The following is a 19,217-nucleotide window of genomic DNA, read 5'->3' on the forward strand; positions in this document are numbered from 1 at the left end:
AGCTGTTCCCTGAAGGTGGGCCGGGGGGGGGGCTCTGCAACTTACCTAGCTGTTTCTTGCTCCTTGTGGCCCAACTTTGGGCTGCTGGAAGCATGGGGTGGGGCTTGTTGCATGTGCCCGCCCCCTGGGCTCCTTACTGCCGGAGCTCTGCTCCTGTGCGCTCCTGCAGGAAATGACCCCTGCTTATATTTATAATTGTACTGTTCTGATTTCATTTTATTTTTGTTTTAATTGTTTTATATCTCTATGTAAGCTGCCCTGAGCCTGCCTTGACGGGGAGGGTGGGTTATAAATTAAATAAATAAATAAATAAATTTGGGGAGACAGAGGAAGGGAAGATGTTCTGAGGCGATACACTATCGTAGAGCACAATCTCAGTTCCCCATCTGGCAAATAGGAACTAGGCAGGTAATTGTGAAAATCCATGAGATAAAACAATGTTGTTACAGAATCTTAAAAACACAACACTGTATCCATCCAAATAATTAATAAAGAAATGGACTGGGTTAGAAAGAAAGTTCAGTGGGAAGCCAAAATGGCTAGATATTAGCAGTGCCATCCTAACCAGAGTTACACCTTTCTAAATCCATTAAAGTCAATGCGCTCAGAAGGGTGTAACTCTGGTTAGGATGGCACTATAAGGGTCTGGTCACACGGACGTTTATTGTGGGATTCGCTGCTGATCCCTCGCGCTTTTAAAGTTTCTGTTTACACACGCCAATCCGCCTCCCACACCAAAGCAGGCTCACTCGCGCAAGACTCACGGGTTTTCCTGACCCCGGGAAAATCAAGTACTTTCCTGGGTCTCGCGCTTTGAAAGCGCGATTTCACCTATATGAACATCCCTCTTTCGCAATGATTTCGCAATTATTGCGAATAGGGCCGTCTGAACACTCTCTGATATATATATTTTTAAAAGCTTCCAGTTTGAGCGCATGGGCAGGCATTCGCTTAAGAACTCAGCTCGTGCCGCGCACCTTCCTGCTGGGCCTCGACCTCCTGGCCGCCCAGAAGCACCGGGAGAAGGCACCCCAGGCTGGTGGCGACTGGGCCGATGGCAAGGACAGCCCTGCGGCCGCCCAGGAGCAGCTGCTGCCGTCGCCGGATGGGGACGAGGGCGAGGGGGAGAGCTAGCAGCTGGTAAGAGGGATGGCTCTTGAGGGGTGGTGTAGACATGTAAAATCGGAACAAAATATTCCCGTTTAAATTACAGCGGGAACAAGGCACATTTACAGCGCCGTGTGACCAGACCCTAAGATTCTACCCACCCTGCAACTGAGGAATGGGATATGATCAATGCTCCCTCTAAGCTGTGGCATCTTGTGAGCTACTGGCATTAAAGCTGTGAGTGAGCAATTTGGCTACTGTATAAGTTAGTTTCCTCTGGAGCCATCCTCCCTGAGCTAAGACAAAAATGTGTGAGTTGGAGACTAAAAAAACTGTGAGCTAGCTCACACTAACTCAGCTTAGAGGGAACACTGGATATGATGTAATTGCAATTCACACCCACATCATAGGATTCTTGCCAACCGTCCTGTAAAGATTTGTAGTGCCACTCTAAATTAATTGCTTTAAATGAACTTTTTTTTGGGGGGGGCATCAAGTCACAGCTGACTTATGGCAACTCTGCAGGGTTTTCAAGGCAAGAGATTTCAGAGGGGGTTTGCAATTGTTTGCCTCTGTGTAGCAATCTATGTATTCCTCGGTGGTCTCCCATCCAAATACTGACCAGGGCCAATCCTGCTTATCTTCCAAGAGATCAGGCTAGCCTGGGCTCTCCAGCCCAGATCTAAATAGAGCGCGTTTGGTGTAGTGGGTAAGAGCAGCAGGACTCTGAGTTGGAGAACCAGGTTTGATTCTCCACTCCTCCTCCACATGAAGCCAGCTGGGTGACCTTGGGTCAGTTACAGCTCTCTCAGAGCTCTCTCATCCCACCTATCTCACAGGGGTCTGTTGTGGGGAGACGAAGGGGAGGAGATTGTAAACCACTCTGAGACTCCAAATGAAGAGTGGGGTATATATATCCAACCCTCCTCCTCCTCATTCTACTACTACTATTGTTCAGGATGGCCCAGTCAGAGAATGAATTGAATGGACCACAGGCAATCTGAGAATGGTACTAGAGATTAGAATCACACTTTTGTCATTGATCAGAGTTTGCATTGTGGCCCTAAATTACAAGCAATCGAATGGCGCCATCTGTAGCTGGGGAGGGGAAAAAATTGCAATTGACTTTTTCAAGGAGTGTATTTCAAATCAAATTGTATCATCCAATTATAAGAGAACTAGGAATCAGGCTCGTTGTAGCATCGAAGACGAGTGCTAGCTTGGCTGGCTGGCTGCAGGGCCCTACCCCCTTCCTGGCGCCCGTCAGCTGCCTGAGTCTCTGGTGGGTGAAGGCCACCAGAAATGTGTCCCCCCCACCCGCCCAAGGGACTGGCGGGTCCAGGCAGGTGGCATCCAGAGGGCAGGTCTACTGATATAGTGGAAAGGGGTGGGTAGACCTGTTCTCCAGAGGGCAGGTCTACCAATATAGTGGAAGGAGTTGGGTAGACCTGGCCTCTGGAGAACAGGTGTGGGGGGGGGGCTTGGAGGCATTCTCCCGTCTGGTTCTCTGGGCGTGCGGGAGAAGCGGCGCAGGGGTGGGGGCCTTGGAGGGCTTCTGCTGCCTGATCCAGCTCTCCGGGCAGGCAGGAGAAGTGTTACGGGGGGTGGGGGACCTTGGAAGGATTCTGCCACCCATCCGGCTCTCTGGGTGGGTGGAAGAAGCAGCGCGGGTGGGAGCTTGTAGGGCTTCTGCCACCCATCCAGCTCTCTGGGCGGACGGGAGAAGTGATGCGGGGTGGGGTGGGGTGGTGGGGGTACTGGAGGGCTTTAAGGTGGCATGGGAGGGCTTGGTCTCCCAGTCACCTCAGAAGCCAGCTGGGGGCTTTGGAAGAGAGACCCTACCTCCTGCATGGCAAGCAAATGGCAGGGCTGCTCCTTGCTGATCTTCTCCTACCAGATCAACGGTCGTTCGGCCGCTGTTGACATAAAGGGAATGTTGGGATTGTTGGCTCTGTGGGCGGGACCCAGGCACAGATTTTGATGGGCAGTTCATGTGGCCAACCTATTTTGGCACACATAGAACGTTTTGGGACCAAAACTCAGTTATAGATAAAGACAGGATACCCTATGTTCAAAGGCCCTAAGGTACTCTAACAGCAACTGGACAATGAGCAGCTCTGACACTGCAGAAACCTCTGGTTACCAACATTCAGAAAGAAGTTCACACATAAGGACAACTATGTTTAATCTGTTCTACAACATTAAGACACCATGTCTTCATTACAATTCACCATTATTCCATACACATGTTTTCTCCTGCTTCCTACAATGGCTCCTGTATTATTTTGTGTTACTGTAAGATGGTAAATAATCAGCATCATTCAGAACTGTGGCTCTGAACCATCAGAGATTGTCATATAGCTTGCAGGGGTACTGAAGAACCATTGAGTATCCCAGAAAAAAATGGGTCATGCTGGGAACTCTGTCAGTAGGAGTCATGCAAGCTGTGCAGCAGTAACAGAATATGGGACACTTTCCAAAAATAAAATTATCTCTGATTTAAATCACAAACCACAGCTCTCAAATAATGGCATATAACTAGCAACAGTAGATCAGTGGCTCTGAAGGTTTCCTTTGCTGATTTGCACACAACTGGGATCTTCCTTATTTGTAAAGAACCTTATCTGCAGAATATTACTTTCTGTCCCCCCCCAGCTGTTTAAAGTAACTTCTGAACGATGCATTATATGACAATCAGGTTTTATTAAAATGATTTTTTTTGCACAATAAAGTCAGTTTTAAATGGACTCAATCATGTCAGGAACACAAGACCTTTGTAGTAAACTTGTATGCTTTTTAACACAGTAAAATTATTTTTAAGTGAGATACCTGATAAAGAGATACTCTCTTTAATATGAAAAGTGAATGCAAAAACATTGAATTAATCTAAAAAAAAAACCCAACAAAAACTACACAGCCATGAAGGCAAACGATAAAAAGGGGGGAAGGGTCTGAAGCACAAAATTTAACAGAAAGGGGGAAAGTGAATGAAAATGGACAAGGATAAGCATATGGAGCAGAGGTCCATCAGTGGCTATTAGCCACAAGGTATAGATAGGGACTCTGGGGCAAGTGATGCTCTGTCTTCTTGGTGCTTGGGGGGGTCAACAGTGGAAGGGCTTCTAATGACCTGGCCCCACTGGTGGACCTCCTGATAGCACTGGTATTTCTGGCCACTGTGTGACACGGTGTTGGACTGGATGGGCCTTTGGCCTGATCCAACATTGGCGTCTCTTATGTTCTTATGTTAAGGATTAGCCAGGGCAACTGTAGTCTGACTGAAAATAAGACTGTGGCAGAAAAACTGGCCATGAACTACACAATGATTAGAAAGAGAAGGCACTAAATAATGGAGAGATCGGCGCAACTTCTAATGGATAAAGGGGGGGGGGATTCCTTTTTTCTGTGGCTAATGTGAAAAGTTTTACACTGGTGGTACCCTTGTATCCTGACTTTTTATCATAATGCCAATAAAGCAACATTGTAAATAAACTCACAACATTTCCCGGTCCACATATCTAAATAACCAGCTTGCCCAAATATCTCTGGATTTAAAAGACAACACTTTCAATCCTGTAAATTTATACCCTAAAAAATAATGGTACAATGATATCAGTGCCAGTTTAGTAGCTGTGGAACCAGACTGGACTTAGTTCTCTGTAGGATTCTGGCCTAAATGAGACCACACCAGGAGTTCCAGAAACTGCCTCCAGAACAGCTGGGGCTGCTTTGCCTCAGTCTATGTAAGCTAAGGGCAAGGAAGAGAAGAAGAAGAAGAAGAAGAAGAAGAAGAAGAAGAAGAAGAAGAAGAAGAAGAAGAAGAAGAAGAAGAAGAAGAAGAAGAAGAAGAAGAGGAGGAGGAGGAGGAGGAGGAGGAGGAGGAGGAGGAGGTAGGATTTATACCCCACCCTTCACTCAAAGTCTCAGAGTGGCTTACAATCTCCTTTCCCTTCCCCTCCCCACAACAGACACCCTGTGAGGTAGGTGGGGCTGAGAGAGTTCTTTCAAGAACTGCCCTTTCAAGGACAGTTCTTGTCAGAACTATGGCTTGCCCAAGGTCATCCAGCAGCTGCAAGTGGATGAGTGGGGAATCAAACTTGGTTCTCCCAGATTAGAGTCCACACATTTAACCACTACACCAAACTGGCTCTCTGTAGAGAGGTCTTTTGGATCAACCAGTTCACAAGGCTGAAACCCCTGGGAGGTAGATCTAGGTGCACCCTGCTCCTGTGGCCTAGACTGTGCCGAGAGATAGTCTGCAAGGGAAGTTCTGAGTCTCAGAGAGGAAGCCTGAGGCCAGAACACTACCTATCCAAACCTAAGCAATGAAAAATGTTTTTTATAATTTTTATTGCTTTTATACTACACTCTACAAACTACAAAGGGAGGGGAAATAGGGTGAAGACGAAACTTCTTTTTTATACTTTTATACTACATGCTTTTATACTACAATCTACAAACTACAAAGGGAGGGGAAATAGGGGGAAGACTAAACTAAAATACAGAATTATGCAAGGATCATACAGTACGAATTATACAGAAATTATATCTAAGGCTTGGAGCTTCCCCTACATTTGAGCTTTTAAAAATAAAGATTAAGGCTACTATTACAAAGACAAACTAGTACACATATATTTAGCCTGAGTGCGTACATCTTAGTTCTTTGAATGTTAATAAAATCAAACTTTCAGTATTATGCTATTTATCATATCCCCCCCGTGTTTCTTTTTATCATAGTTTAATCTGACTTTCAACAATTTGGGAGCTGCCTCTCCCTTATCAGAATCTGACTCTTCTGAAGAGGGGCCCAGAGAACTTTCACTGCTTCCCGATCTATGTTTGATGTTTTCTTCTGTTACACTGTTGTCCTCTGCTTTTCTATTATTTGCTGTTGCTTGGTGCTGTTCCAAAAATGCTTTTGCTTTTGTAACAGAGTCAGTTGTTTGCTTCTTTTCTTTGTAGTTGAAGATAAATCCTTCTGGGGTTATCCATCTGTAGAGGGTGGAATTTTTCTGTAGAAAAGATGTTAGGTCTTTATACTTCCTCCTCTTCTTTCTTATCTCAAATGAAATGTCTTTTAAAACTCTTGTTACTTCGCCTTTGATTTTTAGAATTATCCCATTAGTCGCTTTCAAGATTGAATCTCTTGTTGACCTTTTGGAGAACTTGACAAATACTTCACCAGGCAGTTTATTTTTCTTTATATGGTCTGGATATGTTCAATAGACCATATCCATGTTGCTTTGTAGGAGTTCCGCTTTAAGATCTGCCAGTGGAGCCAAAACTTTGCTTAAAATTTCTTTCAAGTTCTCATCTTTTTGCTCTGGGATACCCTGAAATCTTAGGATATATGATCATTTCCCCCCCCCCATTTTTAACCACAGCAGCTGTTCTTTATCAGAGGTCTGCTCTTTTCCCACCACCTCTAGTCTTTGTTTTGTCACTTTTGTCAAAGCATCAACTTTTTTCAGCTCTTTAACTGTTTCCTCTGTTTTTGTAGTAGTTTCTTTCAGTTGCTTTTGAACAGCATCAAAGTTGTTGTCGAGATTAGTCATCTGGTCCAGCAGAGGGCACAATGCTGTAGCTAACATATCGGGGAAGTCAGTGGTTACTTCCAGTCTAAAAGTCGTCATCGCTGAGGTGGCAGTTCTTGGAGAAGGTCTCTTCTTATCCACTATTTTGTCAGCCCACTGAGTCATTGTTTACACAGAGGGAAGAATTATTTTAAGTCTCTGAAAGTTTGTTGAGTCAAACGCTTCCTGCTATTCCGCACACTACTCGGCCGGATTAATGCTTTCCAGTCATGACTGTCGCTCTGCCCCTATGTAGCTTTTTCTGAAGTGGGGCTTAACTCCTCCCCCCCTTCCACTAGCTCAACTCGAGGCTTTGAAACAGCTGTTTGCTTAGGCACTTGACTAGTTTTAAATAGTTGCAAACTCACGTTTTCTTCTGCATGTTATTTCCAAAGGTAGGGAGAGCGTCTATTATGCTAGATCACTTGCTTGGTCAGTCCGGTGCGTGCCTCTATTCTCCATTGCTGGGTCCACGGTGGTGGGACCTATCAGAGCTGAGAGGAGCATCAGTGCCTCGGCCGTCACCTCCAGAGAGGCACCCCTTGTGCCCCAGGCTGCAAGCCCCCTCCGAGGGCTCTGGGGGGGGAGCCCGTAATTGTCTGGGACCCCTCCCGTTCGGTGTGGTAATGGGCCACTCTCATCGGAATGCGATGGAGTGTGCCCATCAGCAAGTCACCAAAACCGGAAGCTCCCTAAGCAATGAAAAATGTGATGTCATCCCAAATCACTATTCTACAAAAAGATGGAAAATAGGCAACCTGCTAACTAAGAGCAAACAGAAAAGCCAACAAGCCAAGAAAAATGAACCACAATAAATACAACAATAATAATAATTTTTAAAAAAGAAACAATCATCTCAGAAAAGGAAAGGAAGATCAAAACAAACCAGATTAACCTGCACAGAAACTAAAACAACAACAGAAATAATACCTCTCCCAAACTACTCTACCCCAGAGATCAAATGCCACCTGTCTTTACTACCCTCCCCCCGGAAAAAAGGTAATAAGAAAGGCTAGCTAGTAGTAATGAATCAGCAATTGAAATGAATGAAACCAGTTTGTTGAGAAAACAGTCCAGCAGAGTCTAGGCAGGATTTGACCAGCTAAGCAAAGCATCTCTCCCAGGACACAAGGAGCAGCGCAGCATAGACATGGTACAAAACAGCTCATACGCCTAATGGCTGCTGCTTAAATTTTCCCTGCCCTCCAAGAAAGACAGTGTAATTGGCCAAAGCAGCTCTTCTGAATGGTCCCAGGGCTAAAGTTGACTGGGAGAAATGCTGTCTCCCAGGCAATGGGATGCAGGCAACCTCTGTTACATTCTTGACAATTAACCTACAAAGTTAACTGATCTGGGAGTCCTTCTGTGAAAGTGTTTGACTGCATTGTATATAGCCTATACCACCCAATGCCAGGTGGTTGGATGACTTTTAGTGTTGGCAATATCCACCAGCATGCCACTAAGCTAAATACATGAGCCTAAAGCAAAGAAGTAACTTACCTGGAGGTTTAATTACCGTAAGAGCTTCATGCCAGAATTGCTTTAAAAAATTAGAAACTCAGAAGAAGTTGGAATGCTAACAGAGCTGTGGATTGGTTACAACTTTCAAAGCTGCCAGAACTTGGCTTGAAGAGATGAGGATGATACCAGGAAGTCATAATGAATTTTGGCTCAGATAAAATGGCAGTGGAAAGGCTGGTATTATCGGTGTCCAAGAGACAGAAAGGCTAAAAATGGAATGGACTTTTATCAAGTAATATATTATCTTATTAACTGATGGGAAGTTTAGTGAATCCTTCATTATTGTATACTAAAGTAAAAAAAATAGACAGCAATCTTTAAAAATGGTCTATAAATAAAGCCACACAGAAAGGTGCCCAAGTGTTCTTTATCAAATATGGATTTCTATGGACTTTAATCATAACTTTGTGAACCACAATTGAAATTTCTATACTTTACTGGAGCTGTTGCAGATGGAAGGCACCATTATCTGGATAGCCCTGGATAGCCAGATCATGGAGGCTAAGCAGGGTTGGCCTTGATTAGTACTTGGATGGGAGACCACCAAGAAAGTCTAGGGTTGTTATGCAAAGGCAGACAATGGCAAACCACCTCTGTTTGTCTCCTGCCTTGTAAACCCTAGGGGGTCGCCATAAGTTGGGTGTAACTTGACAGCACTTTCCACCACCATCAGAGTAAGCAGGAGATGCTCATGGAGGGTATGCAAACAAGTATAATTTTACTCAGGGCTTCTTTTGTAGAAAAAGCCCAGCCGGAACTCATTAGCATAATAGGCCACACCCAACAGCCAAAACTCATTAGCATATTAGGCCACACCCCTGACAGTGCATCTCATTAGCATGCTAGGCCACCCCCCCGTGGCTTCCCTTGGCTTGCCTGGGCAAGCTGGCCCTTGGACAGGCTGCGGAAGGCATGGGGAGGCATTTAAATGCCTCCCCGATCCTTCCAGGGGGCCCCCTGGCCCGCCCACCTCGGAGTCGTCGGGGGGTCACTCTTCAGGCCTTCCCTCTGTAGCCACGCATGCAGAGGTTTTGGCTGTAGTGGGCGTGGCCAGCTCTGAAGCCAGCCGGAACTCCGTTCCTGTGCGTTCCTGCCCAAAAATAGCCCTGATTTTACTTCATGTGAATGGCATTACAACTAGGTTGTTGAGATAAGTGTTCCCCTTAAAAACAAAACACCCTTCTCCCAGCAACTGAGTAACTTTCTGGTTGTCTGGTCAAGTTTCCACCTACAGACTGGTACAGTTGCATTGGCTATTGCTCCTTTTGTTTCCTTGCCAGCAGATACACATGGCTGAGCAGCAATGCTCCCTCTAAGCTGTGGAGCCTTGTGAGCAAAAATGCTACTTTGTGAGCTACTGGCATCAAAGTTGTGAGTGAGCGATTTGGCTGCTGCATAAATTAGTTTGCTCTGGAGCTATCCTTCCTGAGCTAAGGCAAAAATGTGTGAGCCGGAGGCTAAAAAGTTGTTAGTTAGCTCACACTAACTCAGCTTAGAGGGAACACTGCTGACCAGAAGAGACACTTTGGGGATGGGATTGGGCTTAAAAGTAGGTCAACAGTCAGAGCAGCTCCTTCATTGTTTATTTATTTAGATTTATATCCTGCCCTTCCCACAAGCCTCCTCTGGGGCCACTGTGCTCATGGTAGGCTTGGGATGGCTTTCCCTCCTTGATGCTGTAAATAGCCATTGCACCATTTCTCAGGCCATGTGTTACCAGCCTATACTACCATTGTTCTTCTTCTTCAGCCTCAGTATGTCAAAAGAAGCAGCTGGAAGAGTAGCTTGTTGAAAAAAAAAAAAGGCCCTGAGAGCAATACATTTGGAAATACTTTTTTTTAATGGCATTGAGTCCAATGCTTTGGCATGGGTAGAATGTCCTTGGCCAGGAGGTATCAACAGCAGAGTGAGAAGGGGAAGGTGTTCATCTTGCCAAGACTGTGAACCAAGGCAGATCAATTGACTGCTGGTGATCATTGTCTTTCTGTGTCCAAGGCCAGATATACAAAATAGCCAGTTACTGAGACAGAATGGTGTTTATCAAGCTGAGTATTATCTACTCTGCAGCTCCTCAAGGGCTAAACTAAGACCGTTTCATGCCCCACTACCCCAAATCTTTATACCTAGAGATGCTAAGGATAGAACTGTCCATATAGAAAATATGTGCTCTACTACTAACTTATTAGTCCTTCCCAAAATATGGAATGCTTTATGAATGTGCAAGTCATCCCTTCGTAGGGACCATGTAAACCTTGGGTTGGATACAGCCAGTTTTTTTCACTCAGTCTTACACAGTGCCCCCCACTATAGCCCCTGTCCTGCACAGATTTTGTTCATGTAAGTCCCATCACCAGTATATCCTTCTTGGTGGTCAGATGACCCCTTCCTTCCTTCCCTCCTTCCTTCCTTCCTTCCTTCCTTCCTTCCTTCCTTCCTTCCTTCCTTCCTTCCTTCCTTCCTTTTTTTTTTCTTCCACCAGCAGAAAAGTCAATTGAAGCTCCGGTCACACGGAGGATTTGCTGCGCTAAAGGCACGAATGTCATGTGGATTTTTGGTGCGCAATCACACCTCAACATCTGAGAAGCGTAGCACACCCGTGGCGTCCCGCCGAAGATGCACAGTAAAAAAGTACCTCAGAAAGTGCACTAGTATTTGGAAAACGCAGGGCAGGGGTGGGCATCTGATCGTGGGAAAGCTAGTATCCCGTGGCATCCGGCACCCATCCACATCCCATCACAAACCAGATGTTTTTCGTAAGTGCATGTGCACAAACACGTAACTGAAAGCAGTGCTGCTCTGCGGAACTGTGCATGCGGAACTGTGCCGCTTTTTTGCCACACTCCAACATCGCCGTGTGATCGCCAGCTAACAGCCTAAGTGCAAAGACTCAGGAGACCGTGTGATCGGGCTACCATGCTTTATTTTGCTCCGGGGCTAACAGCCATGCCTCCCCACCGTAACTATCTGGCCCGTGTGACCGGGGCCTGAATCCCATTTCTGTACTGCTGCAATTTTAGTGCATGTGCAGCTGAAGCAAATCAACTTGGAAATTAACAGGTATTGAAAACATCCAAGCCCACAATATATTTTAAATAAGCCTCCACAGCTTGTGACCTACCAAACAGAACTCAACCCACTATCATGCAAAGTTAAGATACCTCTTTTTTCTTTCTTTCTTCAATTCTAGTCCATAGGGTTAAAGAAATCATAACAGGTGATGATGATCTATGAAGAAGAACTTGTTTAAAGCTTGTGTTTGACAGGTACATGTTTGTGGCAATACTTTCTCCTCATGCCTGCATAAAGTAAGGTTGTCAACTGCTTGGCGGCAGGGGGAGTCATGTCCCTTTAACAAAGGCTTCATGGAATTTATTTACCAGGTGATGTTGGATCAGCACATCCAGGTGCCATCAAGAGGTCCACCAGCAGGGCTAGAACTCCAGAAGCCCTCCCACAGTTGCCACCCCCAAGCACCAAGAATACAGAGCATCACTGCCCCAGACATAGTGTTCCATCTACACCTTGAGGCTAATAGCCACTGATGGACCTCTGCTCCATATGTTTATCAAATCCCCTCTTGAAGTTGTCTATGCCTGTAGCCACCACCACTTCTTGCAGCAGTGAATTCTATGTGTTAATTACTCTTTGGGTGAAGAAGTACTTCCTTTTATCTCTACTAAGCTTACTGCTCATTAATTTCATTGAGTGCCCACAACTTCTTGTATTGTGAGAAAGGGAGAAAAGTACTTCTTTCTCGACCTTCTCTATCACATGCATAATTCTGGAAACCTCTGTCATGTAACCCCTCAGTCATCATTTCTCCAAGCTAAAGAGCCCTAATCTCTTTAAATACCAACAACAACAACAACAAAAGGTAATCACCTTAGCATATGAAGACATGAACTAGCCTGAATTGTTTTATCATATGTTATACTCTGTTCACAAAATAGTTTTTCTCATACCCGTAATATGCTAAAACACCACAGCATTTTTCAGCATTACTAGGAGAAATCTTTGCTGTTAGATTCAAATTGTTTACAAGTAGTTTCCTGACTAACTGAATGGTTCTCATTGTATCTGTAATCTGCCATGAGTCTCATGAGAAGGGCAGACTGTAAATGAAGCTCATCACCATCATCATCATCGTCATAATCTCAGATATGTGGATGTTATAGATAAATTCAGTGAACCAACATTGCTAGCAAAACAATATAAAGCAGTCAGAAGAAGAAGCAGCAAAAAAAAATCTACAGATTTCATTTGGACAATACTCCCAGATGCCATCATTATTTCAAAATGAAATAGGAGAACCAAGAAATACTGCAAAATGGCAATGCACACACACATACACAGATTGATGATGGATGGATGGATGGATGGATGGATGGATGGATGGATGATAGATATTTTTTTTTTACCTTTGCACACTGGCCTATGATCACTCCAAGCAGCAAAAACCTCTGCTATTCTCTGACAGGTGATACTTTTTGCACCCTGTAGTACATAGTCTTCATCACAAGAAAACTGTACTGTTGAGTCCAGGCTAAAATTAAAGACATCAAAAAGGGGGAGAAGAAACAATTAATAGATACATAATACCAAACTTCAAAGAGTTCTAGAAATATTTATATTAAATTGTTTGCATCAGTTACCACAGATGAACTCAAATGCATTCATGTGGAATAGTCAGCATGAGTCTTATTCCTATAGTGGCTTTAATGTAGATGCTTGTACTGTAAACACTAGGGATGTGTGGCCAGAAACCTATCCTTGTGTTTACATGCAGTGCTCCAGTTTTCTGCCCAAAGTCTTGGATATCCACGGGAATTTCATGGAGTGTCTTGGGTACTCCTGTGTTTAGGAACTGCTGACAAAGATTGGATAAAGGTAAATTGGATAAATATTTCTATGCTTTAAAACAAAACTGGTTTGTGCAAGAGTTTGCACAACCAGTACTCAATCATGCATTTTATCCTCCCTAGCGGAAAATAAATCAGATACAACTGAACAGAGGGCAGGTTCAGGATAATTGTCTGTACCAGCAAAACTACAAAATCTGTATCAGAAACAGAACCTGATGGATTACTGCAACATTCTTGGTAAATATAAATACTTCCCTTTGTATTTACAATAGAAGAGAAGAGGAGACTGCTGAACAGCAACTTTGAATGCTTCTGATGAGGCAGAGAAGTTAATATTCATTTCAGTGTCGAGGAGTAAATGTTAGAAATTATTAAGGGATAATGGCAATTAAACTTAATTAATGTGCTCAAAGAAGCCTAAAATGTCTCCCAATAATTGTTTCTGAGGAATAATGAATTAAAACCTAAATGATTTGACCCACATGTTTCTCTCTTATTCTAACAGTTGTTGTAGAAGGGGGGTTTATGCCAAACTAAATGTGCTGTGCCATCCTAAGCAGAGTTATACTTATATAAGCACATTTTCTTCAGTGAACTTAGAAAGGTGGAACTCTGCTTAGGATAGCTCTGCTGGATTTCCATCTCTTTATCAGCGAAGTGAGCTTAGAGGGTGGATTGTCATGTAGGAAATTTCTGAAATTATTTTTATTTATATCTGCTTGATGAGTGGCAACATTTGCAGGAATCTTTCCATGTAGATTATCCAAATACATGGACAGCCTGTGTACTGACATCTACCAAGGACATTCTCATCGTGACTCTCCATATGTTTAGGGGGATCTGCTAGATGAGTCCTTATAAATGTTACAGTTAATTTAAAAAGTATTTCCAGTGTTGTGAATGTTACCTAAAATCTGAGCCTATCCGTTTTCCATTCTCAGGTTCTCCAGGATCAGGACACAAATTGGATGCCTGTTTAATACCTCCTTCATTTACTGCAAAAGAAAAAAAAAGCTTAAGATACCTAAATGAATATTTTAAAAGATGTAATTTTTACATATACTCCACATTTACAAATGAGGTCTGCACATCTTTTTACCTTCCAAAATGAACACAAATACTAGAAACTCCCTCTCTATCTATCTATCTATCTATCTATCTATCTATCTATCTATCTATCTATCTATCTATCTATCTATCTATCTCACTGTGACACATAGCCAGAATGCATTACCCCCTTCCCCAGCTTCTTTGAAAATGGAAAAATTGGAAGTCACAGGACATCTTAAAACTAACATTTATAACATTTATCTAACTTTTTTGGGAATCCTCATTTGCCACACAGCTTTACTCAGAATTTCAACGGGACCCAGAATAGGACATTAGGAGTTCCTGAGTTAATTTTGTAGGTCCTAAATATCCCAGAGACCAGGGATTGTGAATTACAAACAGCACAGTGATATTCTTAAAAGTACGAAGAATAATACCCAGGTGTAGGTTTTGGATATGAACTGCAACTTAAAGTTCCTCAACTGTTATTATTGCAAAATAGACACTAGGTAATGTCCCTTTGTAATGTACAAAGGCTTAATTTACATTGACCTGACCACACAGTAGACCAGATTCAGGAAATGGCCCTGTAACCTTCTAATCTCTTCAGCACCAGAGATACAGCTCTCCTACTGCCAGTGTTATGCTGGAGTTAGGAGCTTTTAAGGGAGTGCAGACACAGTGAACTTTGATGACAACAGAAAGCTCATTTATTCAATGACTACAAATGATGGGTCAAATATTACTAACATATGTTTTATAGAAAGATTTAGTACGTCTTCGTAATGTGTGTGTGTGTGTGCATGTGCATGAGTTTGCATACACACAATTTAGGTTTACTAACATCCAGTTGGTGGTATTTGGAGATCTCCTTGAGTTACAACTGATCTGCAGACTACAGAGATCAGTTCCTCTGGAGAAAATGGACTCTGAGGTATTGTCCCTTTTAAGGTTCCTCCTCTCCCCAAAACCTGCCCTCCCCAGGCTCACCCCCCCAGATAACTAGAAATTTCCAAACCGATAGTTGACAATCCTACTATACATACATACAGTGTCTATAAACTCATTACTAATAGAGTTTGCATTACCCACTCATGTTCAACCCACAAATTCAAGCAAAAGAGATGGGTTCTAGTCATGAAATAAACTGTTCTAATCAGGAAATAAATGGTGTATAAAATTGTACTCCAAATCCCAAGCATATCATTTTATGGAATTATATTCAAGTAAAAGTTTCAGCAAAATGAGAGGTCAAATAGGCAGTCGTCCCAAAACCAGATTAGATGTGGTTGATCTTTCCAGAAGTACAAATGCCCCCATGCTTATGAGTCTCCATATATGCAGTCTAGAATGGCAGAGCTTCACACATATGGGCTACAGTCAGACTGGCAGGTTGGTGTGGTTTGGGCATGTCACTAATTACTCTGTCACAATTTTTTATGGTGATTTTCTATTACCCAACCTGATCTGGTCTCACTGTGCACTTCTTCCATGGTTGACCATTCAGATTTGTGCTGCACGTCAACCACAAAGCGAGAGATCTGGTGGTGTTGTGTGTTTTTTTTAAACATATTTAAAAAAAACATTTTTTTTAAAAAAATAACTATTTATAACCATAACAAACAAAATGCTCAGTGTCCAACAGTCTCCAATAAATATGTTAAGAAATTATTCATACACTGACACCCTTGTGACTCTCCCCTCCCTTTTCTCTAGTAAATAATCAATTAAATACTATAAGATCCCTCCTCAGGGAGACAAGAAAAACCATTCAACATAACAACAAGCATTCATCAATATTTAGAGTTTTAAATTTGCTTCAAAGGATAACTAAACTTAGAAGATTAACAACTTCTGAATATATAACGGAGTTATTCTTATATCATTATTGGATAGATATGATAAAATAGGGAACCATTGTTCTGTAAACATCGAACGATACTCACTACGTTCTGCAGATTTAAAGTTATTTGTTAACTTATCTAGAACAAAAACTTGTCTAGAACAAAATAGGCCTATGCAGGCTGAAACGCGTCAGGTCAGGTTTTTAAAGCCCATGTGTATTGCTATGTTATTTATATATTTGATGTGAATGGGCCCTTATATATGTTTTAAATTTGTATTTAAATACATGTAGCCTTTTCTATATATCTTTTACATTTAGTTTTTAATATTGGCCCTCTTCTTCACATTTTACTAACCTTTGTTAGGTTCTGAAATTTAGTGTTAATGTTCAGTTTTTTGCCCTTTCTGTCCCTGCTTCAAGGCGGCTAACAACATTAAAACACTAAAACAATAAACACATTAAAATGCAATGGAATATACAAACAAAGCCTAAGTGGCTAACAGTACTAGTGAAAATGATGGTGGCATGCAATAAGCAAACAAAGAGAATAACCAGTCAATGTTTCATGTGGGCCGAGATGTACTCCGGCAGCACATTCGTCAGTGGCGCATTTGCCAGTTGCCCACTCATAATTGTGTATTGTTATTTTTTATTTCCCACTACTATTTTTACTCTCTCTAAACTTTTAAGTATTAATTTCAATTATTTAAAATTATTTTAACTTGGTTTTTGAGTATTTTGTTATTTTTATTATTTTATTGTTTATTATTTATTTGTTTTATTTATTTATATTTTTCCTTGTTATTTGTAGGTAGAAAACAGCAATTTTGATCGTTTTTTGAGACTATTTCTTGGGTGCACATGTGTGCACATGTATATATGCTCTACTATTTTAAAACAAAATATGGCAAAACTAGAACTAAAGGTTCACAGTTCCAAACTGGTTTGAGTGTGCACCGTGGCCATCCAGACATCCAGAAGCATGTAATCAGTGCACAGAGATCCGTAAGCACCTGGTTGTCTCTGATGGCTATTTACTCTGTATCCAACTTGTCATAAGACACAGAGAGTATGACAGGGGAACGGCTGCCAAATGTGGATGTGTGAATGAACCCATTTAATCCATTAGGGTAATGGACACCATTGCCTTCCTCTAAGTAGCAACCCCAGTCTTCCTTTGAGGTCTCCCATCCAAGTACTAACTATGGCCAACCCTGCTTAGTCCCCAGCTCTGATGAGCTCAGTCTACACTGAGCTATTTGTATATGTTAATGGCATACCCACAACATCTATAAGAAGCAGGCTACTCTCTTTTCTTCCTGCTTATCCTCTAATGTGATTTATGTCATCATGTGTCATAAGAACATAAGAACATAAGAGACGCCAATGTTGGATCAGGCCAAAGGCCCATCCAGTCCAACACTCTGTATCACACAGTGGCCAGAAATACCAGTGCCATCAGGAGGTCCACCAGTGGGGCCAGGACATTAGAAGCCCTCCCACTGTTGACCCCCCCCCCAAAGCACCAAGAAGACAGAGCATCACTTGCCCCAGAGCCCCTAGCTATACCTTGTGGCTAATAGCCACTGATGGACCTCTGCTCCATATGCTTATCTAATTCCCTTTTGAAGCCGTCCATGCTTGTAGCACCCACCACTTCCTGTGGCAGTGAATTCACGTATTATCACATGCCAACAACACCCTTCCTCCCTCTACACTGGATAAACAGGCCAGTTCCTTCAACAAAGAATTAATGGACATAAGTCTGACATTAGGAACCACAACATTCAGAAACCAGTGGGGGAACATTTTAACCTTTCAGGACATTCAGTTGCTGACCTAAAAGCAGCAGTTTTCTTACAAATACATTTCAGATGGAGATTAGAGAGATTGCTGAACTGCAATTGATAATGAAGCTCAAGACAATGCATCCACCAGGATTGAATCAAAACCTAGGTTTCCTGTCTCATTACCAATGCTGATTTCTCCATGCCTATCACCGCTCTGCATATCTCACCTAAATCCAATCATGCCAGCTATTGTTATTCACCTGCTAATGTCATTCAGCATCTGAAATCACTCCAATTTCCAATAAATAGGAGAGATTGACTCCCATTCTAGTTGTGTCTGAAAAAGTGAGCAGTAACTCATGAAAGCTCATACCCTGCTATACATCTTGTTAGTCTTTAAGGTGCTACTGGACTCTTAGGTTGTGGTCACACACACTAAGTCATCCACTTTCAATCCAGTTGGAAAGTGCACTGAAAGTGGATTGAAAGTGGATTATTTAGTGTGTGTGACTGCAGCCTTGCTCTTTACTAGTCTTTTCTTCTGTTTTGCAAAGGTCTGCTGAGGAGAGAAAGGACAGGACAAAAGGCTAACAGCTGCAGTTCGATTAAATGTCCCCTCAAAACTGTCCTGCTGGACTGTAGTTGACAGAGTCACACAAGAGTGAGTCTGGAACCATTTAAGGAAGCACAGTGTGTTGATCCACTTACCTTGCTTGTGGGTGATTGGAGCTCCCACTCAAAGAGTCCTTAATATTTTCTTCTTTCTTGTGAACCACACCATGGGGGGAGTTAAGGATTATAAAACCTGAACAGCTGCAGCACGGTAACATAGCTGGCTGCTGTACCAAAACTTTATCTGGGAATTTACTGAGGTAGAACTTTCACAGCCTCAGATAGTAACTAACTCTTATTTCAAACTCACATCAAAATAGATCACTTAATAATATGTTATACTCCAGGCATGGAAAAGAAAAAATAAATTGATGAGTCTGTACCTCTCATGGCTGATGTACTTAAAATTCACAGATTAAGGGGTATGACAATTGCAATTTGTACATTATAGGTGAAAAGTATATTGGTAACATTTGACCTGGCTCTTGATGCCATATCTAAAGATCCAGCTGTGGACTTGGCAGAAGACCCCATTGAAAGCACCATTGCTTCATTTTCTGTTCCAGACTCCAGCTTTGTTTCCTTCTATTTAATCCTGGTCATCTCCTTTTGATTCTTTAGTTCATCTTCAGTTCTAAAAACTGGATGCTCCCCATATAAACAATAATGACAAACAGTAAATCTGCAGGATGTCTGATCCACTTAGTTCCATGCAGCCTACCAGCCATTTACTATAGCCTGCCAAGTGTTTGATAACCATCCTGATTATACAGTTGCCAACAGGTAGCAAAAAACAGGAACATAATCAAGCCTCCGGTGAATTACCATATGTACTTTAATAATAACTGTATCAAGC

General features: G+C 42.5%; 1 protein-coding gene across 1 annotated transcript in view; it reads right to left on the reverse strand.

Annotated features, from left to right (window-relative positions):
• Positions 1-19,217, reverse strand: part of CSMD3 (CUB and Sushi multiple domains 3) — a 796,050-nt gene that overhangs the window by 441,895 nt on the left and 334,938 nt on the right. The window contains exons 9-10 of the mRNA XM_015417873.1: positions 13,971-14,058; positions 12,620-12,744 (exon numbers count right to left, since the gene is read on the reverse strand). Coding sequence (XP_015273359.1) covers positions 12,620-12,744; positions 13,971-14,058 — 213 coding nt within the window. The remainder of the gene's footprint in view (positions 1-12,619; positions 12,745-13,970; positions 14,059-19,217) is intronic.

This window comes from Gekko japonicus, unplaced genomic scaffold, assembly GCF_001447785.1.
Source record: "Gekko japonicus isolate JY-2015 unplaced genomic scaffold, Gekko_japonicus_V1.1 scaffold449, whole genome shotgun sequence".
Lineage (NCBI taxonomy): Eukaryota > Metazoa > Chordata > Lepidosauria > Squamata > Gekkonidae > Gekko > Gekko japonicus.